At 41.5% G+C, this 26,672-nt stretch overlaps 2 protein-coding genes across 5 annotated transcripts in view; both read right to left on the bottom strand.

The window, feature by feature from the left end:
* LOC100994660 (acyl-coenzyme A synthetase ACSM2A, mitochondrial) overlaps positions 1 to 11,668 on the bottom strand; it is a 36,206-nt gene extending 24,538 nt beyond the window's left edge. The window contains exons 1-3 of one of the 2 annotated variants that reach the window (XM_057300034.2): positions 11,508 to 11,668; positions 10,713 to 11,100; positions 2,844 to 3,028 (exon numbers count right to left, since the gene is read on the bottom strand). In XM_057300034.2, the coding sequence (XP_057156017.1) occupies positions 2,844 to 3,020 (177 nt within the window). In that variant the 5' untranslated portion in view covers positions 3,021 to 3,028; positions 10,713 to 11,100; positions 11,508 to 11,668. The remainder of the gene's footprint in view (positions 1 to 2,843; positions 3,029 to 10,712; positions 11,101 to 11,507) is intronic. The other variant, XM_034939927.4, reaches the window with a different exon arrangement.
* Positions 11,669 to 17,701: 6,033 nt separating this feature from the next.
* Positions 17,702 to 26,672, bottom strand: part of ACSM5 (acyl-CoA synthetase medium chain family member 5) — a 35,875-nt gene continuing 26,904 nt past the window's right edge. For 2 of the 3 annotated variants that reach the window (XM_034939930.4, XM_057299991.2), the window contains exons 11-14: positions 26,000 to 26,127; positions 25,813 to 25,912; positions 23,268 to 23,387; positions 17,702 to 22,843 (exon numbers count right to left, since the gene is read on the bottom strand). In XM_034939930.4, the coding sequence (XP_034795821.4) occupies positions 22,760 to 22,843; positions 23,268 to 23,387; positions 25,813 to 25,912; positions 26,000 to 26,127 (432 nt within the window). In that variant the 3' untranslated portion in view covers positions 17,702 to 22,759. The remainder of the gene's footprint in view (positions 22,844 to 23,267; positions 23,388 to 25,812; positions 25,913 to 25,999; positions 26,128 to 26,672) is intronic. The other variant, XM_057299992.2, reaches the window with a different exon arrangement.

The following is a 26,672-nucleotide window of genomic DNA, read 5'->3' as shown; positions in this document are numbered from 1 at the left end:
ATTTAACATTAGGTATATCGCCTAATGCTATCCCTCACCCCTCCCCCCACCCCATAACAGGCCCAGTGTGTGATGTTCCCCTTCCTGTGTCCATGTGTTCTCATTGTTCAATTCCCACCCATCAGTGAGAACATGCTGTGTTTGGTTTTTTTGTCCTTGCGATAGTTTGCTGAGAATGATGGTTTATTTTTTGTCTATTTGTTGATAGATATTTGGGCTGTTTGACCTTCCAACTACCATGAATAAAGCTACTGTGAACATGAGTGTACACATATTCCTCAGAAACCCTGATTTTAAGTTTTTTTTGGTGTATACCCAGAGTTGGAATTGCTGGATGGCAATTCTATTTTTTAATTTTTTGAGAAAATGTTATATTGCTTTCCATATTAGCTGTAACATTTTACATACCCATCATGATGCACAAGGGTTCTAATTTCTCTGTTTTATTGTAAAATAGACCCTTCGCATATCCCCTGAAAGAGTCTCATGTATCCTCAGGGGTTCTCAGATCATAGTTTGAGAGTAATGACGCAAAATCAAAGACAAAACATGTTAGCAATTTTATTAGATATTTCAAAATTTGCCTCCATCAGAGTTATACCACTTTTGGTAACACATGAGAGTGTCTGTTTCCTCACAGGCTTGCCAATAGAGTTGTTAAACCTTTGTATTTTGTTCTTGCTCATTCCTGGGCATACACCAAGCTAACTATGGGAGGAATTTAGTTTATAATTTAACTGTAAAGCAAGGATGACAACAGTCTCTTCCTGAAACCAACTCCCTTCTTGTTCAGGGACCTAAATCCCTTTGTGAAATTAATGCAATTCCACAGCATTAGAATTATGGTAGATGGTAGGGGCCTCAATTCTGCTAAGCTATAAGCATAGTTAAGCAATAACCAGCCATTGTTCCCTAGCTTGCTTACTGCTTAGGAGTCATGTAACCAGAAGTCACACTTTGTAACGTCACCAGTTGCTCCTGTAGTTAACATCACTATTGTAAAATCTAAGACTGACCTTTGAGATATTTTCCAGACATTTGCATTCTGGAAAAGTTACTGACACTACCTAGACCTGTGATTCTACAGCAAGGAACTGACTTTACCTGTCCTGTGTCTGCCTCACCCAGAAACAAACTCAGCACTTGAAGACATTTCTCACATCTCTATAATTTCATTCCCAAGCAATCAGTAGCACCCATTCCTTAGCCCCCTGCCCTCCAAATTATCTTTGAAAACCCTAGTCTCTGAGCTTTCAAGGGGGCAGATTTGAGAAATATTTCCCATCCTTCCACTAAGATGCCTTGTGATAATTAAACTATTTTTTCTGAAATAAAAAAACAACCTTTTGTATTTGACTAACAAGACAGGTGCATAAAAGTTATTTCAGTAAAATTCTCACTTGCATTACTCTTATTATGAGGGAGGGTGAGAATTTTTTATATTTAATGGCCATTTGAGTTCACTTTTTTGTGAAGTATCTGTTCATATATTTTGCCTGGTTTTATAATGAGTTGCACCTTTTTATTCTTGGTTTCTACAAGCTCACTTTATATTATTAACTTTTTTGCTGTTATATGAGTTGAATATTTTCCCCATGGTTTTCATTAGTCATTTATTTTGCTAATGGTGTTATTTGTGAATGGAAAGATTTTTTGATGTTTATATAGCAAATTTACTTTTATGGATTCAGAATGGTGAGTCATGGTAGTAAGGGCCTTCCTGAATATTTAAAGGGCCTTCCTCAATATTTAAAGGAAGTATAACTTAAAAAAAATCCAGAAATCTAACTTTCTGTTGGAAAATTTTCAATTTTAAAATGTTGAACCTTATTTTTTTTTAAGAGTACCCACACCTAGGGCCGTCTTCAGCCTAGAGGCAAGGCATTTGCAATCTCCACGCTAAGACTGTTTCATAGTGTAGGGAACTTAGGACATCATGTCATAATCATGACTGTTTTTGAGCACCAATGTATTAAGTCCATGCTGGTAGCTCCACCCCTTCCCCTACCCCTAGCCAGAATGAATCCTTCCATCCTACAGAAAGAGTCATAGGACTTCAGGTGAAGGCAATTGATGGATCAGCAGTGAATGGATTAAAATTCTAGACGCTCAGGGCTGGGAAGGAAACTCAGAAATTTCTTCATCTTTTTCTTTCTTGGATGTCTCATATTGAAGCCCTTTTGATAACTGTCACCTCGTATCTATCTTACTTGCACACCTCTATTGACAGGGACACGTGACCTAACTTTCTGGGAAGACTCAGTCTTCGGTCAGTGCTGATTTGCCCCCCACTTTTTTGAGAGAGAATCTCACTCTGAGGAGTGCGGTGGTGTGATCACAGTTCACTGCAGCCTCCGACTCCTGGGCTCAAGCAATCTTGCCACCTCAATCTCCTGAGTAGCTAGGACTGCAGGTATGTGCCACCATGCCTGGCTAATTTTGTTTTAAACATTTTTGGTAGAGACAGAGTCTCGCTGTGTTGCCCAGGCTTGATTTGCTATTATTAGATTCAAACCTGCCTCTTCTACGACCCCAGACCAAAAGTCCTCATTTCACCCTGGGAGGTCACAACAGAGCATGTGCAGTCTACATACAGTGTAAACAAACTGTGTTGGCTGCCTGGGAGTTACCAGGTTGCCACATTCCTTTGCCTTTCTTCCTTCCAAGCTCATGCTGTCTCTCTCCCATACCATACTGCCTTCATGGAAGATGAGTGTCTTGTCCATAGCTTATTACAGTGCCTTACATGTAATAAGTACTTAACAAATATTTACTGAATTAATGGATGAATTTTAAAAGTCAACGAAATTGTCTCACTCTGTGCCTCTTTTCCACCCCATTACCTTCTCCATGTCAGCCCAGTGATCCAACACATCACTAGCAAAGTTAAACTTGGCCGGCAGTTCCTGGTGGCCCCACTGCAGGGACACCAGTTGCCTACTATTAATGTAGAGAGTGCGGCTGGACATCTGAGTACCCCACAGGGTGCAAAGTCCCTGAACTTTTCGCAGCCAATGCATATTCAGGCCTGTAAAAGAAAGAAGAGACACAGGTGAAAGCTTCTTTAACAGATTGCTCTACTGATCATCAGCAGCTTCAGGAGATTCATCCCAACCTTATAAGATTCTTCCCAGGAATTAATTTGCTGTGGTTATGAGTAAATTGGCACTCAGCATCTGTTTCAGTTTCCTTGTGGGGTGCTGTTTTCTAAAGGCATAAGAGGATACAGACCCAGTCCTAGATCCCACATCTTCAACACTTCTGACAGTTTTGTGAACACCCATTTCCATATAATAAATCCCCTTGTGCTTAAAATACAGTGGGTCATAGATTGGAATGTTGTTCCCAGCAATTCACTCCCTTCCTGTTCTAGGATTATAAATCCCCATTCATTTTTAAGTGACTTCCCAGTGCATTTAGGAGGAAGAATATGTATCCACCTCTCATTGACTTTGGCTTGCTCATGAGACATGCTTTGGTCAACGAGATGTGAGTGTCTGGGATTCTACGGTTCATCAGAAATTCTCACATTTCTCCCCTCTGCATGAGACTTGCATAACCCAGATCATGCTGTACCTTCAGACTGGGACCCAGAACAACAAGAAATGTGGAGTTGAGCTGATCCTAGCATGGCCACTAGCAACACACAGACCCATAGGGGGAAAATATGCATGACTAAAAGCTACTAAGATGTATAGGGTGTGTGTTACTGTAGCAAATGTTAACTAACACAAGTAGCATACTTTTCTTTAAAGTGAATCTGGACTGATAAATCCTAAATCCCAGGTCCTATCCATCTAGTGCCCAGGACCTAACACAATCACTTTAGAAATTACAGCTGTCATAATTGTTGTTTCTATATAAGTTCTTTATTGGTGATTTGTGACATTGTTGTGCACCCATCACCCAAGGAGTATACACTTAACACTTACAGTATACACTTAACCCACTTTGTACCCTTTTATTCCTCACCTCCTTCCCATCATTTCCCCCAAGTCCTCAAAGTTTATTGTATCATTCTCATGCCTTTGCAACAATGTATACCCTAGCTCCCACTTATGGCTGAGAACATATGATGTTTGGTTTTCCATTCCTGAATTACTTCACTTTGAACGATGGTCTCCAATCCCATCCAGGTTGCTGCGAATGCCATTAAGTCATTCTTTTTCATGGCTGAGTAGTATTTCATTATATATATATATATATATATATAATATATACTATGTATGTATTATATAGTATATACCTAAAAAATATAAAAAATTCTTTTTTATATATATTTATGTTTATATAATATATATATTATATATATGTAATATACATTGCCACACTCCTGTGCCTTTCTTCCTTCCAAGCTCATGCTGTCTCCCTCCCATACCATACGGCCTTCATGGAAGATGATATATATATATATATATATATATATATATATATATATATAGACAGATATAGAGATATATAGATATATTATATATCCATGAGCTTGGAATGAAGAAAGGCACAGGAGTGTGGCAAAAAATACATAGATTATATATATATATAAAATATATATACTATATTATATGGATATATTATATATAATATATGGGTATTATACATTTATATTGTATATAACACGTTATAAAATATATAATGTAATGTTATGTATTATATAATAATACATATGCTATATCCATATATTATATTATAAATATGTTATATATACTACATAACTGTATATACTATATATAGTATATATGGAGATATGCTATCCATAAATATATAATATATATATATCTAGATATATTAGATATATAATATATAGTATATATAGATATATAGATACAATATTTTTGGATTTTTTTTCTAGTTCTGTGAAGAATGATGGTGGTATTTTGATGGGAATTGCACTGAATTTGTATATTGCTTTTGGCAATATAGTCATTTTTACAATATTTATTCTACCCATCCATGAGCATAGGATGTGTTTCCATTTGTTTGTGTCATCTATGATTTCTTTCAGCAGGGTTTTGTAGTTTTCCTTGAATAGGTCTTTGGTTAGGTATATTCCTAAGTATTTTTTTTTTTTTTTGCAGCTATTATAAAAGGGGTTGAGTTCTTGATTTAATTCTCAGCTTGGTTGCTATTAAAGTATAGCAGAGCTACTGGTTTTTGTACATTAATTTTGTGTCCTGAAACTTTGCTGAATTCATTTATTAGTTGTAGGAGCTCTTTGGAGGAGTCTTTAAGGTCTTCTAGGTATACAATCATATTAACAGCAAACAGCTACTGTATGACTTCCTCTTTACCAATTTGGAGGACATTTATTTCTTTCTCTTGTCTGATTGATCTGGCTGGGACTTCCAGTACTATACTGGATACAAGTGGTGAGAGTAAGCATTCATGTCTTGTTCTAGTTCTCAGAGGGAATGCTTTCAACTTTTCCCCATTCACTATTATGTTGCCTGTGGGTTTGTCATAGATGGCTTTTATTACATTAAGGTATATCCATGGTATGCTGATTTGGCTGAGGGTTTTAATCATAAGAGGATGCTGGATTTTTGTCAAATGCTTTTTCTACATCTATTGAGATAATAATGTGATTTTTGTTTTTAATTCAGTTTATGTGGTGTATCACATTTATTGACTTGTGTATGTTAAACCATTCCTGCATCCCTGGTATGAAACCCACTTCATCATGGTGGATTATCTTTTTGATATGCTGTTGGATTCAGTTAGCTAGCAGCTAATTAAGAATTTTTGCATCTATGTTCATCAAGGATATTGGTCTGTAGTTTTGTTTTTTTGTTACATCCTTTTCTGGTTTGGGTATGAGGGTAATACTGGCTTCATAGAATGATTTAAGGAGGATTCCCTCTTTATCTTGTGTAATAGCGTCGATAGGATTGGTACCAATTCTTCTTTGAATGTCTGGTAGAATTCAGCTGTGAATTCATCTGGTCATGGCTTTTTTGTTGTTGTTGTTGTTGCTGATGATTTTTGTATTACCATTTTAATCTTGCTGCTTGTTATTGGTCTGTTCAGGCTTTCTAATTCTTCCTGACTTAAGCTAGGAGGGTTGTATCTTCCCAAGAATTTATCCATCTCCTCTAAGTTTTTAGCTTATGTGCATAAAGCTGTTTGTAGTGCCTTGAATGATCTTTTGTATTTCTGTGGTGTCGGTTGTAATATCTCCCATTTCCTTTCTAATTGAGCTTATTTGGATTTTCTCTGTTCTTTTTTTTTTTTTTTTTTTGGTTAATCTTCCTAATGGTCTACCAATCTTATTTATCTTTTCAAAGAACCAGATTTTGTTTCATTTATCTTTTGTATTTTTTTATCTCAATTTCATTTAGTTCTGCTCTGATCTTGGTTATTTCCTTTCTTATGCTGGGTTTGGGTTTGATTTGCTCTTGTTTGTCTAGTTCCTTGAGGTGTGGCCTTAGATTGTCTATTTGTGCTCTTTCGGACTTGTTGATGAAGGCATTTAAGGCTATGAACTTTCCTCTTAATACCACCTTTGCTGTATCCTAGAAGTTTTGATAGATTGTGTCACTATTATCCTTCAGTGTGAGAAATTTTTAAATTTCCATCTTGATTTCATTGTTGAACCAATGATCATTCAGGAACAGGTTATTTAATTTCCACGTATTCACATGATTTTGAAGGTTCCTTTTGGAGTTGATTTCCAATTTTATTCCAAGGTGGTCTGAGAGAGTACTTGATATAATTTCACTTTTCTCAAATTTATTGAGACTTGTTTTGTGGCCTATCATATGGTCTATCTTGGAGAAAGTTCCATGCACTGATGAATAAAATGTATATTCCATGGTTGTTGGGTAGAATGTTCTGTAAATATCTGTTAAATTCATCTGCTTTATGGTACAGTTTAAATCAGTTCTTTCTTTGTTGACTTTATGTCTTGATGACCTGTTTAGTTCTGTCAGTGGAGTATTGAAGTCCCCCACTATTATTGTGTTGATGTTTATATTATTTCTTAGGTCTAGTAGTAATTGTTTCATAAATTTGGGAGCTCCAGTGTTAGGTGCATAATATTTAGAATTGTGATATCTTCCTGTTGGACAAGACCTTTTATCATTACATAATGTCCCTCTGTCTTTTCTAACTGCTGTGGCTATAAAGTTTGTTTTGCCTGTTATAAATGTAGCTACTCCTGCTTGTTTTTGGTGTCTGTTTGCATGGAATGTCTTTTTCCACCCCCTTACCTTAAGTTTATGTGAGTTCTTGTGTTAGATGAGTCTCTTGAAAGCAGTAGATACTTGGCTGGCATATTCTTATCAATTCTGCAATTCTGTATCTTTTAAATGGAGTACTTAGGCCATTTACATTCAACGTTAGTATTGAGATGTGAGTTACTATTCCATTCATTGTGCTATTTGTTGCCTGTATAGCTTGGGTTTTTTTTTTAATTGTATTTTTGTTTTATAGGTCATGTGAGATTTATGCTTTAAAAAGGTTCTATTTTGATATGTTTCCAGAATTTGTTTCAAGATTTAAAGCTCCTTTTAGCAGTTCTTGTAGTGCTGGCTCTGTAGTGGTGAATTCTCTCAGTATTTATTTGCCTGAAAAAGACTGCATCTTTCCTTCATTTATGAAGCTTAGTTTCACTGGATACAAAATTCTTGGCTGATAATTTGTTTTTAAAGAGTGTGAAGATAGGGCCCCAATACTTTCTAGCTTGTAGGATTTCTGCTGAGAAATCTGCTATTAATCTGACAGGTTTTCCTTTATAGATTACCTGGTGCTTTTGCCTCTTAAGATTCTTTCCTTCATCTTGACTTTAGATAACCTGATGACAATGTGCCTAGGCAATGATCTTTTTGCAATGAATTTCCCAGGTGTTCTTTGAGCTTCTTGTATTTGGATGTCTAGGTCTCTAGCAAGGCCGGGAAAGTTTTCCTCGATTATTTCCTTGAATACATTTTCCAAACTTTTAGATTTCTCTTATATCTCAAGGATGCCAATTATTCTTAGGTTTGATCGTTTAACACAACCCCAAACTTCTTGGAGGCTTTGTTCATTTAAAATTTTTTTTTCTTTGTCTTTGTTGGATTTGGCTAAGTCAAAAATCTTGTCTTCAAGCTCTGAAGTTATTTCTTCTGCTTGTTCAATTCTATTGTTGAGGTTTTTCAGTGCATTTTTCTCTGTGTTCTTTATTTCCTAAAGTTATGATTGTTTTTATGTATGCTATCTATTTCACTGAAGATTTCTCCCCTCATAACTTGTATTTTTTTTTATTTCCTTAAATTGGACTTCACCTTTTCTGGTGCCTCTTTGATTAGCTGAATAATTGCCCTTCTGAATACTTTTTCAGGTAAATTAGGAGTTTCTTCTTAGTTTGGATCCATTGCTGGTGAGCTAGTGTGATTTTTGGAGGGAGGTGTTAAACAGCCTTGTTTTATCATATTCCCAGAATCATTTTCCTGGTTCCTTCTCATTTGGGTAGGCTATGTTAGAGGGAAGATCTGGGGCTCAAGGCTATTGTTCAGATTCTTTTTTCCCATGGGATGTTCCCCTTATGTAGTACTCTTTCCCTTTTCCTAGGGATGTGGCTTTCTGAGAGCCAAACTGTACTGATTGTTATTTCTCATTATCTTGCTTGGCAACTGCCTCAGGGGAGGCCATCACTATTGCCTCAAGCAGCACAGAGTTTACCTCCTCAGACAAAGGTGGAAAGGCTGATAGCGGCATGGGTTAGGGAGGGAATGCTGCCACTACTGGGTTGGGAGGAAGTTGTTTCTTCTGGCAAAAAAGTTCATCGGAGTTTACAAACTCAGCATCCCCAGCTTCACCAGTGTCCTCCCATACCTCCCCATTCCAAGTTGCAGGGTCTCATTCTTTTCCAGTCTATCAGGGGAACCCGCCCACAATATTTGAACATAGGTTCTTTCTATTTTTCCTAAGTGTCGGCCGGTCTGAGAAATAAAGAGAAAGAGTACAAAGAGAGAAATTTTACAGCTGGGCCTCTGGGGCTGTCATCACATATTGGTAGGACCATGATGGTGACCCCGAGCAGCAAAACCAGCAAGTTTTTATTAGGGATTTTAAAAGAGGAGGGTGTGTATGAACAGGGAGTACGTCACAAGGATCACATGCTTCAAAGGGCAGTAAAGATCACAAGGCAAAGGCAAAATTAGAATTACTGATGAGGGTCTATGTCCTGCTGTACACACATTGTCTTGATAAACATCTTAACAGGAAACAGGGTTTGAGAACAGAGAACCACTCTGACTAGAATTTACCAGGCTGGAATTTCCCAAACATAGTAAGCCTGAGGGTACTGCAGGACACCAGGACATATTTCCATCCTTATCTCAACCGCATAAGGCAAACACTCCCAGAGCGGCCATCTATAGACCTACCCCCAGGAATGCATTCCTTCCCCAGGGTTCTTCCATGCTGGGAAAAGAATTCCGTGATATTTCTCCTACTTGGACATCCTTCTATAGGCTTTCTGCAAGAAGAAAAATATGGCTCTATTCTGCCCAACCCCACAGGCAGTGAGACCTTATAGTTATCTTCCCTTGTTCCCTGAAAATCACTGATATTCTGTTCTTTTTCAGGGTGTACTGATTTCATATTGTTCAAACACACATGTTTTACAATCCATTTGTGCAATAGTAGTCCTGAGGTGACTTACATTCTGAGTTTATGAAGATAACAGGATTAAGGGATTAAAGTAAAGATAGGCATAAGAAATTATAAGAGTGTTAATTGGGGAAGTGATAAATGTCCATGAAATCTTCACAATTTATGTTCAGAGATTGCAGTAACGACAGGCATAAGAAATTATAAAAGTATTAATTTTGGGAAGTGATAAATGTCCATGAAATCTTCACAATTTATGTTCTTCTGCCTCGGCTCTGGCCGATCCCTCCATTCGGGGTTCCTGACTTCCTGCACCACAATCAATGCCCTCACTTTAACAGTAGACACTTGGTGAGGCTGTGCATGGTGAGGCTGTGCATGCACCTTTCATTGCAGGTCAACCACTCACATGATAAGAGCTTATGTCTATTTCTCCACAATTTCAGTTCTTTCTCTACAGGAGATTAGACTCTCACTCAGGGCAATCTTGGCAGATTTGAGGCTCAGTATCTGCTCCTGAAGGTGGGAGATAGAATCCCTGAGTTTATCATTTTCTTTCATCACTTTATCCACTGAACTTAGGAGCAAACAACCAGCTTCATTATGTTCCTTGGTTCTCCACATATGGTCAAAGGTATGATGTATAGGGTCACTAAACTCCTTGCCTCTCATGAGCAATGAATCAGGAGTGTCAAATGCATTTACTTTGTATAACTCTTTAAACAGTTCACACCACGGGCTATCAGTCTTCTCCATACTATTAGAAGTAGAGACCTTGGTATTTTGGGGTCTAGTCATATTAAGACGCCAACTCCAGAAACCCCAAAACCAACAAAAGAACTCCATCCTTAATATTCTTTTCCTCTAGAACCACTACTGGCACCAAAATCTGTATTAGTCAGGGTTCTCTAGAGAAACAGAACTAATGGGATATATATATTTTATAAACTCATATGTATAAGTAATACTTATAAACTAATATGTATAAGTAATACATATAAACTCATATATATAAGTATATATGTGAGTTTACTAAGTGTTAACATATGCGTGTGTGTGTGTGTATATATATATATATATATATATATATATATACACACACAGTTTATTCAGTATTAACTCACATGATCACAAGGTCCCACAATAGGCCATCTGCAGGCTGAGGTGCAAGGAGAGCCAGTTTGAGTTCCAAAACTGAAGAACCTGGAGTCTGATGTTCAAGGGCAGGAAGCATCCAGTACGGAAGAAAGATGTAGGCTGGGAAGCTAGGCCAGTCTCTCTTTTCATATTTTTCTGCCTGCTTATATTCTAGTCATGCTGGCAGCTGATTAGGTGGTGCCTACCCAGATTAAGGCTGGGTCTGCTTCTCCCAGCCCACCGACTCAAATGTTAATCTCTTTTGGCAACACCCTCACAGACACATCCAGGATCAATACTTTGTATCCTTCAATTCAATCAGTTGACACTCAGTATTAACCATCACAGTGTCTGACGTTTCTGTCTCCTTTTTTCCTATAGAATAAGAATTGAAGATTTCTGTACCAGCTCCTGAGCAGAACTACACATTGCCTTTGTACCTGCTGGTCCCTCTCTTTTTCCATAATAGGCTCTTCTTCATTCTTCTGGTCTCACCTCCTCTGAGATTCATCCTTCTCTGACCACCACCCAACTACCAGCCCCCTGTTACCACCTTTTTCCAGCTGCCCTCGTCTATCCCTGTTGCTGCCATAAAGGTGCCTTTTCCTCTGCCCAGTGTTTCCTCCTCACTAAGACTTGACAGGTACTGTCTTTCATGGTCCCTAGGAATTTCTGCTTTTCTGTGAGGATTTTTGCTCTTCTCACCAGCTGTGACTCTAAAAGATTGGTGAGGTTATCATGGATTATGACCCCATCAGCCCATTCATTGAAACAGTGCTCACCTGCCAAGTCCTCTCAGGATGTCTTTCTGGGGAGAGCTTGGTCCACCCTCCTCTCCAGCCAGCAGCTCCAGAACTCCTACAGCCTTGGAAGAGAGCACAGTAACTCAAGCAGACAGCTTCAGAATCCCTGCATTCTTGGAAAGAGAGCTCAGCTAATCATTGACAATGGATAACTTTGGAGTCTTACAAAGGGTAACAGCAGTCCTCCTAGCCAAGTTTATGGACATTACAACATTAGAGCATTTGAGGTCGACTGGACTTGCACTTTCAATCCAAGGGACATGAAGCAGGTTTATGCCCAGGACTGACAGAAAATTATTGCTTCAACCAAAGAGAGAGAAATGGAGCTCACATAGGCTTGATGACCACTCCTTTAATTCTTTGTTTTGCTTGGTTCCAGCATACCACTTTTGCCTGGTTGTCCTCTTGCTTTCCTTCTCTTTTGCTGATTCCTCCTCATCTTTATCCACGTTCACTCTGTACATTATCTCACCAAATGTCATAGCTTGGATACCATGTGGCTTGCCAATGGCCCCCACACGTGTGTATCCAACCTGGTTTTCTCTCCTGCATCCTCATCTTCCTGACTTCTCCACCTGGATATCTAACAGGCATCTCAAACATACTTTGTCCAAAGCTAAGAGGTTGATCACATCCTTCCCTGGCCACTCTCATTCCAGGTATGGTTTTATCCATCTCAGCAAATGTCACCCCTATTCCTCTAGTTCTTCCAACATCAAATCTTAGAGACTGCCCTGACTCTTTTCTTTCTCACATGGATGTGAAAAAGCCATCAGATCCACCTGCAGGCTACACTCGGAGTCTGATCCCTTCTCTTCCCTGTTCCACCCCAACTCAACACTGTCCAAGTAAGCCCAAAACTCAACAGGGAAAAAAACTCTTTATATCTCTTCATATTTATTTTATTTTAAAATAGTGTCTCACTTTGTTGCCCAGGCTGGAGTACAGTAGTCTGATCACAGCTTATTGCAACCTCAATCTATCATGCTCAAGCAACCATCCCACCTCAGCCTCCTGAGCAGCTGGGATTACAGGCACATGCCATTATGCCCAGCTAATTTTTTAATGTTTTATAGAGACAGGGTCTCACTGTGTTCTCCAGGCTGGTCTTGAACTCCTGAACTTAAGTGATCCTCCCATCATGGCCTTCCAAAGATTACAGGCATGAGCCACCGTGCATGGCCAACATTGTCTTATAGCTGGTATCAGCCCATGCTTCAGCTCTTCAGGCTGGAGTTGCAAATTGGTGATCCTACAGTTCTGTGTCTTGGGGGTGGCCCCACTTCCACGGCTTCATGAGGCATTTCCCTAGTGGGAATTCTTTGTAGAGGATCTTACCACCAAGCATCTACAGCTCCTACATTCTGGGTGCCTGCAGAATTAATACCATTCTGTCTTTCTTGGTCTTCTGGGCCTGTGATGAGAGGAGCAGCCCCAAAGTTTTCTGAAATGCCTTTGGAACCTTCTTCCTATTATCCTATTAGCACCAGGCCCCCTTTTAGTCATGCTTTAGCAAAGGGTTGTTCTGACACTTTCTTGGACTCCTCTCCTGAAAATTCTCTTTTCTTCTCTACCACTATGTCCAGGCTGATAATTTTCCAAATTTTAATGCTCTTCTTCCCCTTTAATTATAAACACAGGCTTTAGGTCTTTCCTTTGCTGTCACAATTTAGCATAAGCTGTTAAAAGTAACCACACCACTTCTTGAGCACTTTGCTGCTTAGATATCTCTTGCACCTGACACCGTAGGTCATCACTCTTAGTTCAGCCTTCCACAAAGCCTTAGGGCATGGACACAGTGCACCCGAGTTCTTTGCTACAGAGTAACATGGGTGAATTTTGCTCCAGCTTCCAATAAGTTTCTCATTTCTATCTGAGACTTTTCAGCATGGCCTGTACTGTCTATATTTCTATCAGCATTGTAAAAAATTTAAATTTAGGACCTTCCAAATTTATCATGCAAAAGGGAAAACTTAAGGCCTGAAAGCTGACTGAGGTAACACAACTTCCCCTGATTCTGGTGCATGACCGTTGCTTTCTGACCTTTGTGTTGAGATGTTATACATTAACTAGACTCTTCTTTATTCAAAACTGAGCTAAACAAAGTGAAGATAGAGACCCTTGTGACTGTCTCCTTTTAATAGAATGTTAAACTATCCCTTTAGCGTGTAATCAAAAGTAGCCAATGAAATCTTATATCTGTACGTTAACCTTTTTATGGAAAATGTTGTAATTTTGTTCAGCAACTTCATTTTGCTGGTATAAGCAATCCTCATTTTCCCCTACACCAGGAGCACAACACTGCTCACCATTCTTTGGAATAGCTGTGCTCCCTGGATGGCCGCACTCATACTTTGTGCTTGAATGAGCTCTTTTAACTAGATGCTGACTCTTTTGACTATTTTACGTTGACAGCATTTTGGTCACAACCATTTAACCAATCTCTAAGAAGTTTCAAACTTTCCCTCAACTCTTTGTCTTCTTCTGAGCCCTCCAAACTCTTCCAACCTTTTCCATTGCCCAGTTCCAAAGCTGCTGTCATATTTTCAAGTATCTTTATAGCAATACCCTACTCCCTGGCAACAATTTCCTGTTGTAGTCCATTTTTCATTGCTATAAAGAAATATCTGAGGCTGGGTAATTTATTTCAGAAATGTTTATTAGGCCCATGATTCTGATAGCTGGAAATTTCAAGATTGGGCATCTGCAGCTGGCAAGGGCCTCGGGATGCTTCTATTCATGGTAGAAGGTAAAAGGCAGTTGACATGTGCATGGATGACATGGTGAGAGAGGAAGCAAGAGAGATAGTGGGGAGATGCCAGGCTCTTTGCAACAACCAGCTCTTGTGGGGAATAATAGGATTAGGACTCACTCACTCCCTAGGGAGGGCATTAATTTATTCATGAGGGATTCTCCCTCATGACTCAAATACCTCCTGTAAGGTTCCATCTCAAATTTCAATATGAGTTTTATTGAGAGCAAACATCCAAACTGGAGCACCTCAGAACACTTTTCTCCTTGGAAATGTCTGTCCTTATCAAGTAGTCAACAAATATTGACTGAGTGTTACTCTCAGGTAGACACAGAGGTGACCATGACAGATTCATTCCTGTTCAGAAGTGACACAGATAATAACATGTAAAGTAATTAAGTTCATTTTATGTACTGTAAAGGATAAGTCAGAGGTCAGATCATGTCACACCTCTGCTCACAACCTACCGGTGAATCTCAGTTTCATGCAAAATTAACTTCAGAGTTTTTACCTCATTATTCAAGGTCTGGTAAGATTTTCACACACTCTCTTCATCTCTGGTTTGATGTCCTGTTCCTTTACCCCCTTATTCACTGCATGTCAACTACAAGGGCTTTCTTCCTGTTCCTTGAAGTCACACTCTGTCTTTAGGGTATCTGCACTTGCTGTTTCCTCTTCTCAGACTGATTTTTCATAGATATCTACATGGATAACTCCCTCTCCTACTTTATTTTCTTGCTAAATATTTTTGTCAACTTCTCAATGAAGCTTACCTTGACCACCTTCTCAAAACGGCAACCCACCTCCAAGTTGGTTCTTCCTCCTCCTCATTACTAGGCACTATTTTCTCTAATACTCACTACCTGCTAACATACCTACTTACTATTTTTGCCTCTCTCTCCTTCCATTAGAATCTAAGCTTCATGAGGGCAGATATTTTTGCCCATTTTGTTCAATGATTTAGCTCAAGGACTTTTAACGGTAGCTAGCACACAGTAAATATTCAGTAAATAGCTGAGAGAATGAATAAGGGCTGTAAAGAGAAGAAAACATGTTGTTATAATGTGTGTGCCTGTGTGAAGTACGTAGCTGTGTATGTGAGATAGCCTAAGTGCATGTATGTATGTTTTTGTGTGTGCACATGTGACTGTGGGATGTATGTATAGCTGTTATGTGTGTGTGGTTCTGTGTGTAAAGACATGTGTGTAAGGTTGTGCATGTTTGTGCCCATGTGTGCCTATATGTCAGTACATGGATGTATGTGAGACTGTGTATGTGTACATGTGTGCAAGTGTGTGTAGAGCTGTATGCGCAGGTGTACAGGTGTTTATGTATACTTACATGCATGCATGTGTGTTGGTAGATGTGGATGTGTGTGAATGTATGTGTGAGACTGTGTATGTAACTATGTGTGTGACTGTCATGTATATGTAGCTCTGTAGTTAAGTGTATGTCTATGTATCTGTTTATGAGTTTGGCATGTGCATAAGATTGTCTGCAAGTGTAACTGTGTGTATTCATGTGTGTGAGTGTCTAGAAGTGTGACTAGATATTTGTGTGTGCTTGCATGTGTGTCTATGTGTGGCAGTGAAACTGCAGATGTGTGTGGCTGTATCTGTATTTGTGTGTGTGTGCATGTGTCTGAGTGTGTGTAAGTCCTAAATAGCACTCACACTATTTACAGTGGTCTGAAAACACCTCTCTGGGTGCTCCTTTGCACCTGGCCACTGGGGACACTGCCAAGTCATGAAGCTGGACTTTGCTGACTTTCTTTTCCATTCTTTCTGTTTTTCAAATTTTGACCTTTAGACACATTTCAGGACAGCACATTCCTGTGGGAAATCTGTGAGGTGGAAAATCAAAATTCTCCTGATGACTGTTTATAAAGAATAACGGCTAGCTCATGTCTTCAGTGTTTTATAGATGTGCTCACATGTAATCTAAACAAGAACTCTACAAGAGAGGTATCCAGAGCCCCATTTTATAGATAAGGAAATTGAGGCTCAGAGAGGGCAAGAAATTTGGCTAAGCTCCTGCAGCTGGTAAGTGCTACAACAGGACTCAAATCTAACTTCAAAGTCCAGTGTCCTTCTCATAGGGAACACCGTGTTTCGGCAAAGAGGCATTTTAAAAGAAAATGGTTTGAAATGGTCACTGTTGGAGGCTGTGCACAATCAGCTGGCCACCTTTGTGTCCCTAGAATCTGACCCACAGTGGGGATTCAATGTTGGGGGAAAATAGAAAAAGTGCTGGAGTTGCTGGGGAAATGCTGGGAGCAGAACTCCGTGGTGGGGGCTCAGAATTTCCCAGGGCAGGGGTTTTTCAGTCAGGAATCATCGCGGGAAAAACAGATTTTCTTTATCACATTCCACCTCTGATTGTCTCAGGAAGTCTTTGGTGGTCTGGTTGGATGGAGCCAAAGTTTTGGAGGCAGCCTGGAGCAAGAGACAATGCCTGAGAATTGCCATCAGAAGACCCATTTTAAATCTCGGCTGTACCACTTACCAAAAGAATACACACACTGACCCACTGTGCCTCAGTTTCCTCCTGTACAAAATGGAGATTAAAATAGCATCTATCTGGTAGGGTCATGGTAAAGCCTGAGTAAGACAATTCTGGAGACTTCTCAGTTGTCCGGCTGCCAGAGGGGTGTGATGCTGCTCCCCTAAGACTCTTAGACGTGGAGAACAATGCAAAGTGCTAGACTTCTGCAAAGCCTTATGTTTGATCTGAAAAACCTGCTCAAAAGTATCCATGTGCTTCAGGAGATAACTTTGTCTCTGCTTCTCACTTTCAGAGTTGGGGGCTGCATCTGACAAGTGGCTGTGCTTTCAAGTCTCTGGAGTCCCATTTTTTTCTCTTCCATGGAGTTTGTTTGCTGCAGTTTGAGGAGCCAAGGCATATGATAAATACCAGGTACATAATTAGTGGTTTGGAAAGAAACTGCTATTTCAATGGTTATTGGGAGCTTTCACGAAGCAACTCACCCAGAGACCCCTTGCATGAAGGTGGGAAACTCACCAGTCTTCTAGGGTGCAGAATCTTAATGTCCCCTCCAGAAAATGGGGCTGTAGACTGAGTAATAGTAACTAGGAATAACATTTATTGGTTGGGCGCAGTGACTCACACCTGTAATCCCAGCACTTTGGGAGGCCAAGGTGAGTGAATCACCTGAGGTCAGGAGTTCGAGACCAGCCTGGCCAACATAGTGAAACCCCATCTCTACTAAAAAAAATTTAAAAATTAACTGGGTGTGGTGGTGGGCACCTGTCATCCCAGTTACTCAGGAACCTGAGGCAGGAGAATCGCTTGAAGCTGGGAGGTGGAGGTTGCAGTGAGCTGAGACAGCGCCATTGCACTCCAGCCTGGGGGACAAGAGGGAAACTCAATCTCAGAAAAAAAAACAAACAACAACAAAAAAACAAACAACAACAAAAACACATTTATTGAGAGAGCATTTAGTGTGCCACAAACTGTGCAGGTGTTTCGTTCAACCACCTCTATAACCCTAGCAGTTATCTATTATTATCCCCAATTCAGCATGTGGAAACTGAGGCTCAGACAGTTCAAGTCAGCCACCCAAGGAGGTAAGTGGCACCACAAAACCTGAACCCAGGTCTGGTTCACATCATGCCTAGCTCTTAACCACTCTGCCGATGCTCCAACACCTACATCCTCAGTGTCTGAATTGAAAAATATGAGAAAATGAGAAACAAATGCAGGTTTTGGTAGTGTTGGGCCTGGCATTCAAATCCCAGCTCTGCCACTTACAGCTGTGCAAGTTTGGATGAGTGACTCCATCTTTCTGAGCTTCAGATCTCTCTTCTGTAAAATGGGGATCACCAGGCGATTGTTTCTGTCTCAGGGCCTTTGAACCTGCTCTTCTGTCTCTGGGACAGTGTCCTCCCTGACCCCCACATCTGCACAGCTCGCTCCCTCACTTTCGGTTTGCTCAAACGTGGTCTTCGCAAACCCCTTCCTGGCTACCCTATTTAAAATCCTGCACCACCATTCCGTAGTCCCTATTCACTACTTGTACTTTATTTTCCTCCTTAGCACTGACACTGTCCGACATACTCTAATTTTTAAAATTAGATTTGTGCAAAAGTAATTGCGGTTTTTACCATCAAAAGGAATGGCAAAAACTGCAATTGCTTTTGTACCAACCTAATAGTTCTTTGTTTGTTATCTCTCTTTTCACTAGGTTGCCATTTCCAGAAGTCAGGGGTTTCTGTCTCTTTCATTCACTGCTGTATCCTCAGTGCCTAGAACTGTGCTGAGTACAGAGTAGGAATAGAATCATTTTTTGCTAAATGAAGGGATGAATGAAAGATACCTACTTTATTGCTTTTTGCGGGGCTTAAATGAGATAATGTCTAGTAAGCCCACAGTGAAGTTCAACAGTTAAGAAAGAGCTCAACCAGTGGTAGTGGTTTACTATCACCACCACCACCCTCATAATCCTCTTCATCTTTATTACTGGAAGTGTATAAGGTGAGCTGTGGATTCTCAGGCAGAAACCCTGAAATGAAAGGATCAGTGCTCCCATCTTGGCATGTCCTAGACTTCCTTGATTCTCTCCTTACATTAAAGATGTTTCTTGTGAGGCTGGACATGGTGGCTCACGCCTGTAATCCCAGCACTTTGGGAAGCCCAGGTGGGTGGATCACTTGAGATCAGGAGTTTGAGACCAGTCTGGCCAACATGGTGAAACCCCATCTCTACTAAAAATAAAAAAATTAGCTGGGCATGGTGGCGCATGCCTGTAGTCCCAGCTACTCGGGAGGCTGAGGCAGGAGAATCGCTTGAACCCGGGAGGCGGAGGTTGCAGTGAGCCCAGACCATGTCACTTCACTCCAACCTGAGTGACAGAGTGAGACTCCCTCTAAAAAGAAAAAACCAAAAGTTGTTGCTGTGATTTACCACATTGCACAATCGGAGGTTGGGCCCTTTCTAGCTAAGGATTATTTATCAAAACCAAGATAAAAACTGAAACAAGAAAAATAAAATAAAATTAATAGCTAACATACAAGCATCATTACCCAATAAAAGCTGACACCACCTCAAATTCTGATGGACATAGTGGATTGGAAGAAGTATGAACTTTGAGAGAAAATCTTTCCAAACATGATGGCAGAATGATAGAAAGAAGTCCACAGCAATGGAAAGGCTGGGGAAAGTAGGTCTAGTATTACACTCCAGTCCCCAATAGAGAGATGTGGAAAAAGAGGCCTAGAGAGGGAAAGTCACCTGCCTGTGTACAAGATAGAACTGTTAGGTTTCTATTAAGAATTTTTCAGCACTCAAGAAAATAAACAGATATATTCATTTGGAAAGAAAAAAGAGGTGAACGGTCTTCGGGTGTAATTCTTCCTTGACGCCTCTTCAGCTGCCTATTCCCCTCAATTAGTATCTTATTTTTCATTCATTCAGTCATTCATTCAATGACTATTTACTGATATTTACTGCCAATTTACTAGGCAGCAGGTCCTGATATTGGCACTGGGAAGACGGACAAGACTATCATCTAGCCTATGATCTAGAAGAGTCCACAATCTACTAGGAAAGACAGGCAAAACAAACCTAAAATAATAAGCAATAGCAATGAGCTATGACACCCATGAAAGAGAATGTTAAATGGGACTTCCTCTGTTGTCTCAGAATCTTGGCTGAAGCTCCAAGTGGAGACCAGGGTAACAGATAACCACCGTTTAATGAGAGGGTGTTACATGACATGCTCAGAAGTAATCCCAACTTGACTTTGGAGCTTCACTCACCTCCAGCCTGTGTATGACAAAAGGCTGCTGATAAAGCCAGCAGGTGGGCTTGAGGGAAGGGAATTGTAACTGCTCAGTGGGTTCACCTTGCCCACTGCCTAGACAGAGCCGATTTATGAAGTCTCATTCTGTCACCTAGGCTGGAGTGCAGTGGCATGATCTCAGCTCACTTCAATCTCTGCCTCCCGGGTTCAAGCAATTCTCTTGCCTCAGCCTCCCGAGCAGCTGGAATTACAGGTGCACACCACCACACCCGGCTAATTTTTGTATTTTTAGTAGAGACGAGGTTTCACCATGTTGGCCAGGCAGGTCTCGAACTCCTGACCTCTGGTGATCCACCCGCCTCAGCCTCCCAAAGTGCTGGGATTACAGACATCAGCCACTGCACCCAGTCCAGGGACTTTCTTATAGAAGCCTCCCTGATACCCTCAGTCCCCTGAGTCTTGATCAGTTTCTCCAGTCTGTGTCTTAAATGTATTCTTTTCTTCATGGCATTACAATTGTACATTTACTTGCATTATTCTGTGATAAATAATAATGACCTTCCTACTAGACTAAACTCCACAAGGGTTTGGGCTGAAATGTGTTTCCCCAAATTCTTATGTTGAAGTCCTAACCCCAGATACCCCAGTTCCTCCCAGTACCTCAGATTGTGACTGTCTTTGGAGACAAGGTTTTTAAAGAGGTGATTAAGTTAAAGTGAGGTCATGAGGGTGGGCCCTAATCCAATCTGACATGATAGGTGTCCTTAGAAGAAGAGGAGATTGGGCCCCAGACACACATGCACAGAAGAAAGACCACGTGAAGACAGAGGGAGAAGTCGGCGATCTACAAACCAAGGAAACATCCTCAGAATGAAACCAACCTTGCCAACCCCTGATCCTAGGCCTCCAGCCTCCACAACGGTGAGGACATTAATTTCTGTTGTTTAAATGGCCCAGTCTGTTGTACTTTGTTATGGCAGCCCCAGAAAACTCACATAGGTAGGGACTAGGCTGGCTTTGGTGTATCACTGCAGTCTCAGAGCTCAGTACTGAGTAGGTGCTCACTGAATTTTCCCTGGAGGGTGTGGAGGTGCTGGGGGTGGGGTCCGCAGCACAGGGATTGCTTCAGTTTCCATCTGCTGCTTTTCCTCCAGGGTTGCTCCCAGAACCACCCTTTCCTGTTTGCAGGCCTGAGCCGTGGCTGCACGTCTTTATGCCCCTCCTGGTTAAGACATTGTGATGGTTAATGTTAGGTGTCAACTTGACTGGGTTAAGAGTCCCCAGATAGCTGTGAACATTACTTCTGGGTGTCTCTGGGAGGTGTTTCCAGGTGATATTAGAGATAGAGCCATAGACTAAGAAAATCTGCCCTCACCCACGTGGGCAGGCATCATCCAATCCATTAGGGCATGAAGAGGAAAAAAAGGAGAAAAGAGGAATTTGCTCCTTCCTTTTGGGCTAGAATATCTGTGTTTTCTTGTCCTCAGACGGTGAAGCTCCTGGTTCTCGATCCTTTGCACTCGGACAGGGAGTTATACCATTGGCTCTTCTGGTTTTCAGGCCTTTGGACTCAGATGGAATTATACCACGGGGTTTCCTGGGTCTCCAGCATGCAGATGGCAGATTGTGGAACTTCTCAGCCTCCAAAATCGAGTGAGCCAATTCCCATCATAAATCCCCTCTCCTGTGTCTAAATATGTCCTATTGCTTCTCTTTCTCTGGAGAATGCTGACTAATACAGACATAATACAGCAGTCTTTGGGGTTGATGTATGAGTATGTGGAGGAAGAACTAGACATGAAGCAGAGTGTGCTTTCTTTAACATGACTTCTTCATTAAAATAGTTGTATGTGCTTAGTACAAAACTTGGACAATACAGAAATGTAGTGAAAAAGGAAGAAGAAAAACTACCATCCATTATTTTCTCTCCCTCCCTCCTCAATCTCCAGGAGGATTACAATTAACTACAGTTTTCCCTTTATTTTTCAGAGTTGGGATTCTCCAGTATGAATATTTTTGCTCTGATTTTTAAAATTAATATAGCTTACACTTTTCCCAAGACATACTAAACTGCTCTTAAATATTTTAGTGGCTACATCATATGTTATTGAGTTAATCTACTACAATTTTGTTAATCATTTCCTTGTTGTTTGGATGTTAATTGTTAATTTTTTCTTTTTTTTTTTTTAGTTTTAATGCTGTGTGATCATCTTAGTGCACCACACATTTTCTGCATTTTGATTTTTTCTTTTGTGGTGACTCCCGAAGATAGAATTTCTGAGCTAAAGGATATTTTATTTTACGTTCCTGCATACTTTTGCCAAATGGTTGCATACAAAGGATGAAGCCTTTACATTCCCACTGGCAGAGAATGAGTACCCACAAGTGCCCCAAGTCTATGGTAACCTGTCCTGTGGAGGGAAATCTGAAAGCTCTTAGTGAGACCAGTGGGCAGATGCTGAGCCTGCCCCCAGACAGAGGGAGAAGTCGAACCACCAAGCATTTGCTAGGCGGCGCAGCATCTATGTGGTCAGGGCCAATGATATTCTTTTGCTCTTTCCAGCATTGCCCAGTGATCCTGGGGATGCCGTTTGGAAGCTGCACACCTTTGACATCTTTAGGGTTGAAGAGATGATGCTCCCCATGGGGGCTGACCAGTGATCCATTAGTTTCTCGTGGAGTCTTCGGAGGTCTACGGGGCCTTCCTGGGGTTGCACCTCATTTCCCCCACTCCTGACTTCGCAATTTACTCCTTTGGATTTTTCCAGAAACCGTCTTTGGCAGTTCTGAAACAAAGGCCACCTAGTGACCAAACACAAAACAAAAAACACTTGGAAATCATCATTTCTCAAAAAGACTTTTGTTTTGAAAGAGACAATACTGTCTGCCTGTCCTTGGAAAGCGTCCCTGATTCAGGGTTTCCCCCTAAATGGCCAGAAGCAAAACACCTGGAGCCTGGAGCACAGGATCATTTTGACAGCATTTGAGCACTACCTCTTGTATCTGATTTGTGGTAGGGATCAGGCTGTTCTTAGAGCAGGAACAAAATGTGCTTTGGGGAGAACCCAAGTGAAGAAATACAGAAAAAAGCTGAAGCAGCAGCCAGGGTTACAAGTTTCTCCATATCCCCAGTGCCTGGCACAGGGCCTGGCTCTGAGTGGGAGCCCAGGCAGAGTGTGCCCATCTGATTCCCAGATCACTGTGCCCTGGAAACCCTGATGTTTACCTTCCTGGGGTATTTGTATGGAGCAGTCACCCTTTTCACATGTTCCTGGAGTTCCCGCGTTAGTGCCTCTGGGTCATGAGAGGAGTAGGCTGGAGTAAGGACTATAAATGCCTTTACCACCTGCAGGAAAACAAAATACCCAGAAAAGATCAGGCCTCGTATAACAACTCTTTTCTCCTTAAGTGAGCCTTGAATAAGTGCCTACATTTACCTTTGCACCATGAAAGTTCTACTAGTTTTTTTTGGGCACAGCCAGTGACACAAAAAACATCAATTTTTCTTTTACTGGCCCTCCAGGTGTGACTATTAGGAGGATTGACCTTTCTGGGATGATTTCAAACTCCTACCTATTTCTCAAATTACTCCCCATACTTGGAATGACACCATTTGAAGCCAACATCGCTTCTCTTAAGAAGGAAATATTTTGGAGAAAAGAGGTTCATAAACTCCTAGGGCCATTTTCTTCCAGATTTTCCTAATGAGAAAGGTAGGTAGGCATGAGTTTGAACAGGTGGGATTGAGGAAAATGCAGGCACTTTCAAGGGGAACTAGGTCTTTGGGGGTCTGCATGGATGAACATTTGCAATCAGCAGACCCTGAACTGCACCACTTCTGTTCCAGACATCCCGAGGGACATTCTGCACCTTGGGTCTCTCTGCCCACAACTTTCCTGCAGGCTATCTTATGCCAGGCCGGAGGAAGTGTCCCAGACTCAAGCACAACATACATAGTTTCTGTTAGGAATGGAAGGTCACTTGGATGCTTATTAATTCCAGCATTCCTATCTGTTAACAGTATTCTATTAAAGGGGTAGCTCACTGTCCTTGCATACTTCCCACAGGGAGGAAGGCCACTATCATTTCATGTTCAGACAGATATGCTTTTAGAAAGAGCTTCCTCTTACTCTTACTACTGTAACTACGAAACATTTGTTGGACACTTTTTTTTTTTTTTTTTAGAACAGAGTCTCACCCTGTCGCCCAGGCTGGAGCTCAGCGAGGTGATCTCGGCTCACTGCAAGCTCTGCCTCCTGGGTTCACGCCATTCTCCTGCGTCAGCATCCCGAGTAGCTGGGATTATAGGCGCCCACCGCCACGCCCAGCTAATTTTTAGTATTTTTAGTAGAGATGGGGTTTCACTGTGTTAGCCAGGATGGTCTCGATCTCCTGACCTCGTGATCCACCCGCCTCGGCCTCCCAAAGTGCTGGGATTACAGACGTGAGCCACCGTGTCCGGCTTATGTGTTGGGCACTTTCTACACACCAGACTCAGTTCTAAGCACCATATATGGATTAAGTTTGAGCACACAGCCATTTGTCACAGTCCCAGTTAACTCACAGCATGCAGAACTAGGCATACGTTTGAGGTATGATTTCTTCAGCACATCAATGGGACTCCACACATCCCTTATTATACATTAATGGCTTTGGATTTTAGAGGGGAATCACTTGGCCAAGAATGGCTGGCTAAAATGCAGATTCTCTGGGCTGCATTCCCAGTCATTATGATTTGGTAAGTCTGACTTTAGGTCTACAAATCTATATTTTAAACAAGAATCTCAGATGATACAGTTGCAAGCAGTCCATGAACCAGGCTTTGAGAATCTCTCCTGTGGTCCTGATGCTTCTGAGAATGCAGGCTGATGTTGCACTAACTTTCAAAAGGTAACTGTTGTGCTTTAGGATTATGTTGGATGTAAGCCAGTGAAAAGTACCTAAGTCTGCCTGTTAGCTGATCTTTCCCATAATATGCATTCCTCTGGGACCCACAGAAAGATTTCTCCTGGCCGGGCACGGTGACTCACACCTGTAATCCCAGCACTTTGGGAGCCGGGGTGGGTGGATCACCTGAGGTCAGGAGTTTAAGACCTCCAGCCTGGCCAACAAGGCAAAACCCTGTCTCTACTAAGAATACAAAAATTAGCCAGGTGTGGTGACATGTGCCTGTAATCCCAGCTACTGGGGGGTGCTGGGGCAGGAAGATCACTTGAACCTGGGAGGCGGAGGTTGCAGTGAGCCAAGATCATGCCACTGCACTTCAGCCTGGACAACACAGCAAGACTCCATCTCAAAAAAAAAAAAAAGGATTTCTCCTATGAAAGCCCAGCTTATTAAATTTGGCCCATCTTTCTGGTATATCTAGGTCATTTTGGATACATATTCTATCCCTCTTAGGTTACAGCCATCAGCAACTATTACTGGTGTGCTTGCTATGTCCTCATCTGCAAATAGAAAAGACTTTTTATTAGACAGGATGGATAACAGAGCCTGCACCTCCCCATAAGAACTCCTGCCCCATAGCCAGCCTCTTTGGGATGCAAATGTGTCCATTTAAAAGCAAAGTGTTGGTGTTTTCCCATTATGTCCCTTTAGAGAGTAATTGTATCTCTAAAGACATGAAGGCAACGTGTGTCTGATGGTGGCATTTCAACTTTGTGGCACAAGGATGGAGGTGAAATACAGGACAATCTGAGTCTTCCTGCTTGTTCTGCTGGGTGCTAATAGGTACAGAAGCAGGAGGCCATGTTCTTGGGTGCACTGGTTACCTCTCCCCTGATGGGGTCTGGGCTGCTGACCACAGCCGACTCCAGGACAGCAGGATGCTCTGCCAGGGCACTTTCCACTTCAACAGGCCCGATCCGGTAGCTGGAAGGGAAAAACAAACTCTTCCAAGTGGGCTTCCCTCAACCCCATGAAATTTCAAAGAGAGGAGGAAAGTGCAGACAGCTTGACCTTGAAGAATTGATCACATCGTCGTTTCTTCCCATGAACCAAAAGTAGCCATCCTTGTCCATGCGAGCTCGGTCCCCTGTGATGTAAAAGTCCCCTTGTTCTGACGCAGCTGTCTTCTCAGGATTGTCCTGAAAGACAAATACAACCCGTGAAGGACCCTCTGGGAACAACCACTAAGGCCAGTTACTGCCCCAGTAGCCCCCTGTAGGAAGCTGGAGACCACTCAACAGAAAGTTCAGCAGTTCCTAAAGTCCCGGCTGCCCAGAGTTCCCCAATGGACAGGGAGTTATGGCCCTGTTTAGTTGTGGGATTTCCCTCTTTCGATTGGAATCAAGCTGCCAGCAAATGGTTAAGGGCAGTCACCCACCACCATCCTTAGAAGGGGGTCTAGAAAGCATAGTTGAAAGCAGGAGGGTGGGCACAGGGCCACTGGCTGTGGTTTTTAGGACAAGAGAACACATGAATACTCTTTGTGCTCAGGAATCACTGAGGGTAGAAAGTGAAGGGCTAGGCCGGGTGTAATCCCAGCACTGTGGGAGGCTGAGGTGGGTGGATCACTTGAGGTCTGTAATTCGAGACCAGCTGGCCAACATAGTGTAAACCTGTCTCTATTAAAGATAAAAAAATTAGCTTGGTGTGGTGGTGCATGCCTGTAATCCCAGCTACTCGGGAG

The sequence above is a fragment of the Pan paniscus genome, chromosome 18 (genome assembly GCF_029289425.2).
Source record: "Pan paniscus chromosome 18, NHGRI_mPanPan1-v2.0_pri, whole genome shotgun sequence".
Lineage (NCBI taxonomy): Eukaryota > Metazoa > Chordata > Mammalia > Primates > Hominidae > Pan > Pan paniscus.
The sequence above is the reverse complement of the archived record's forward strand: the minus strand, read 5'-3'. Positions and strand labels throughout refer to the sequence as shown.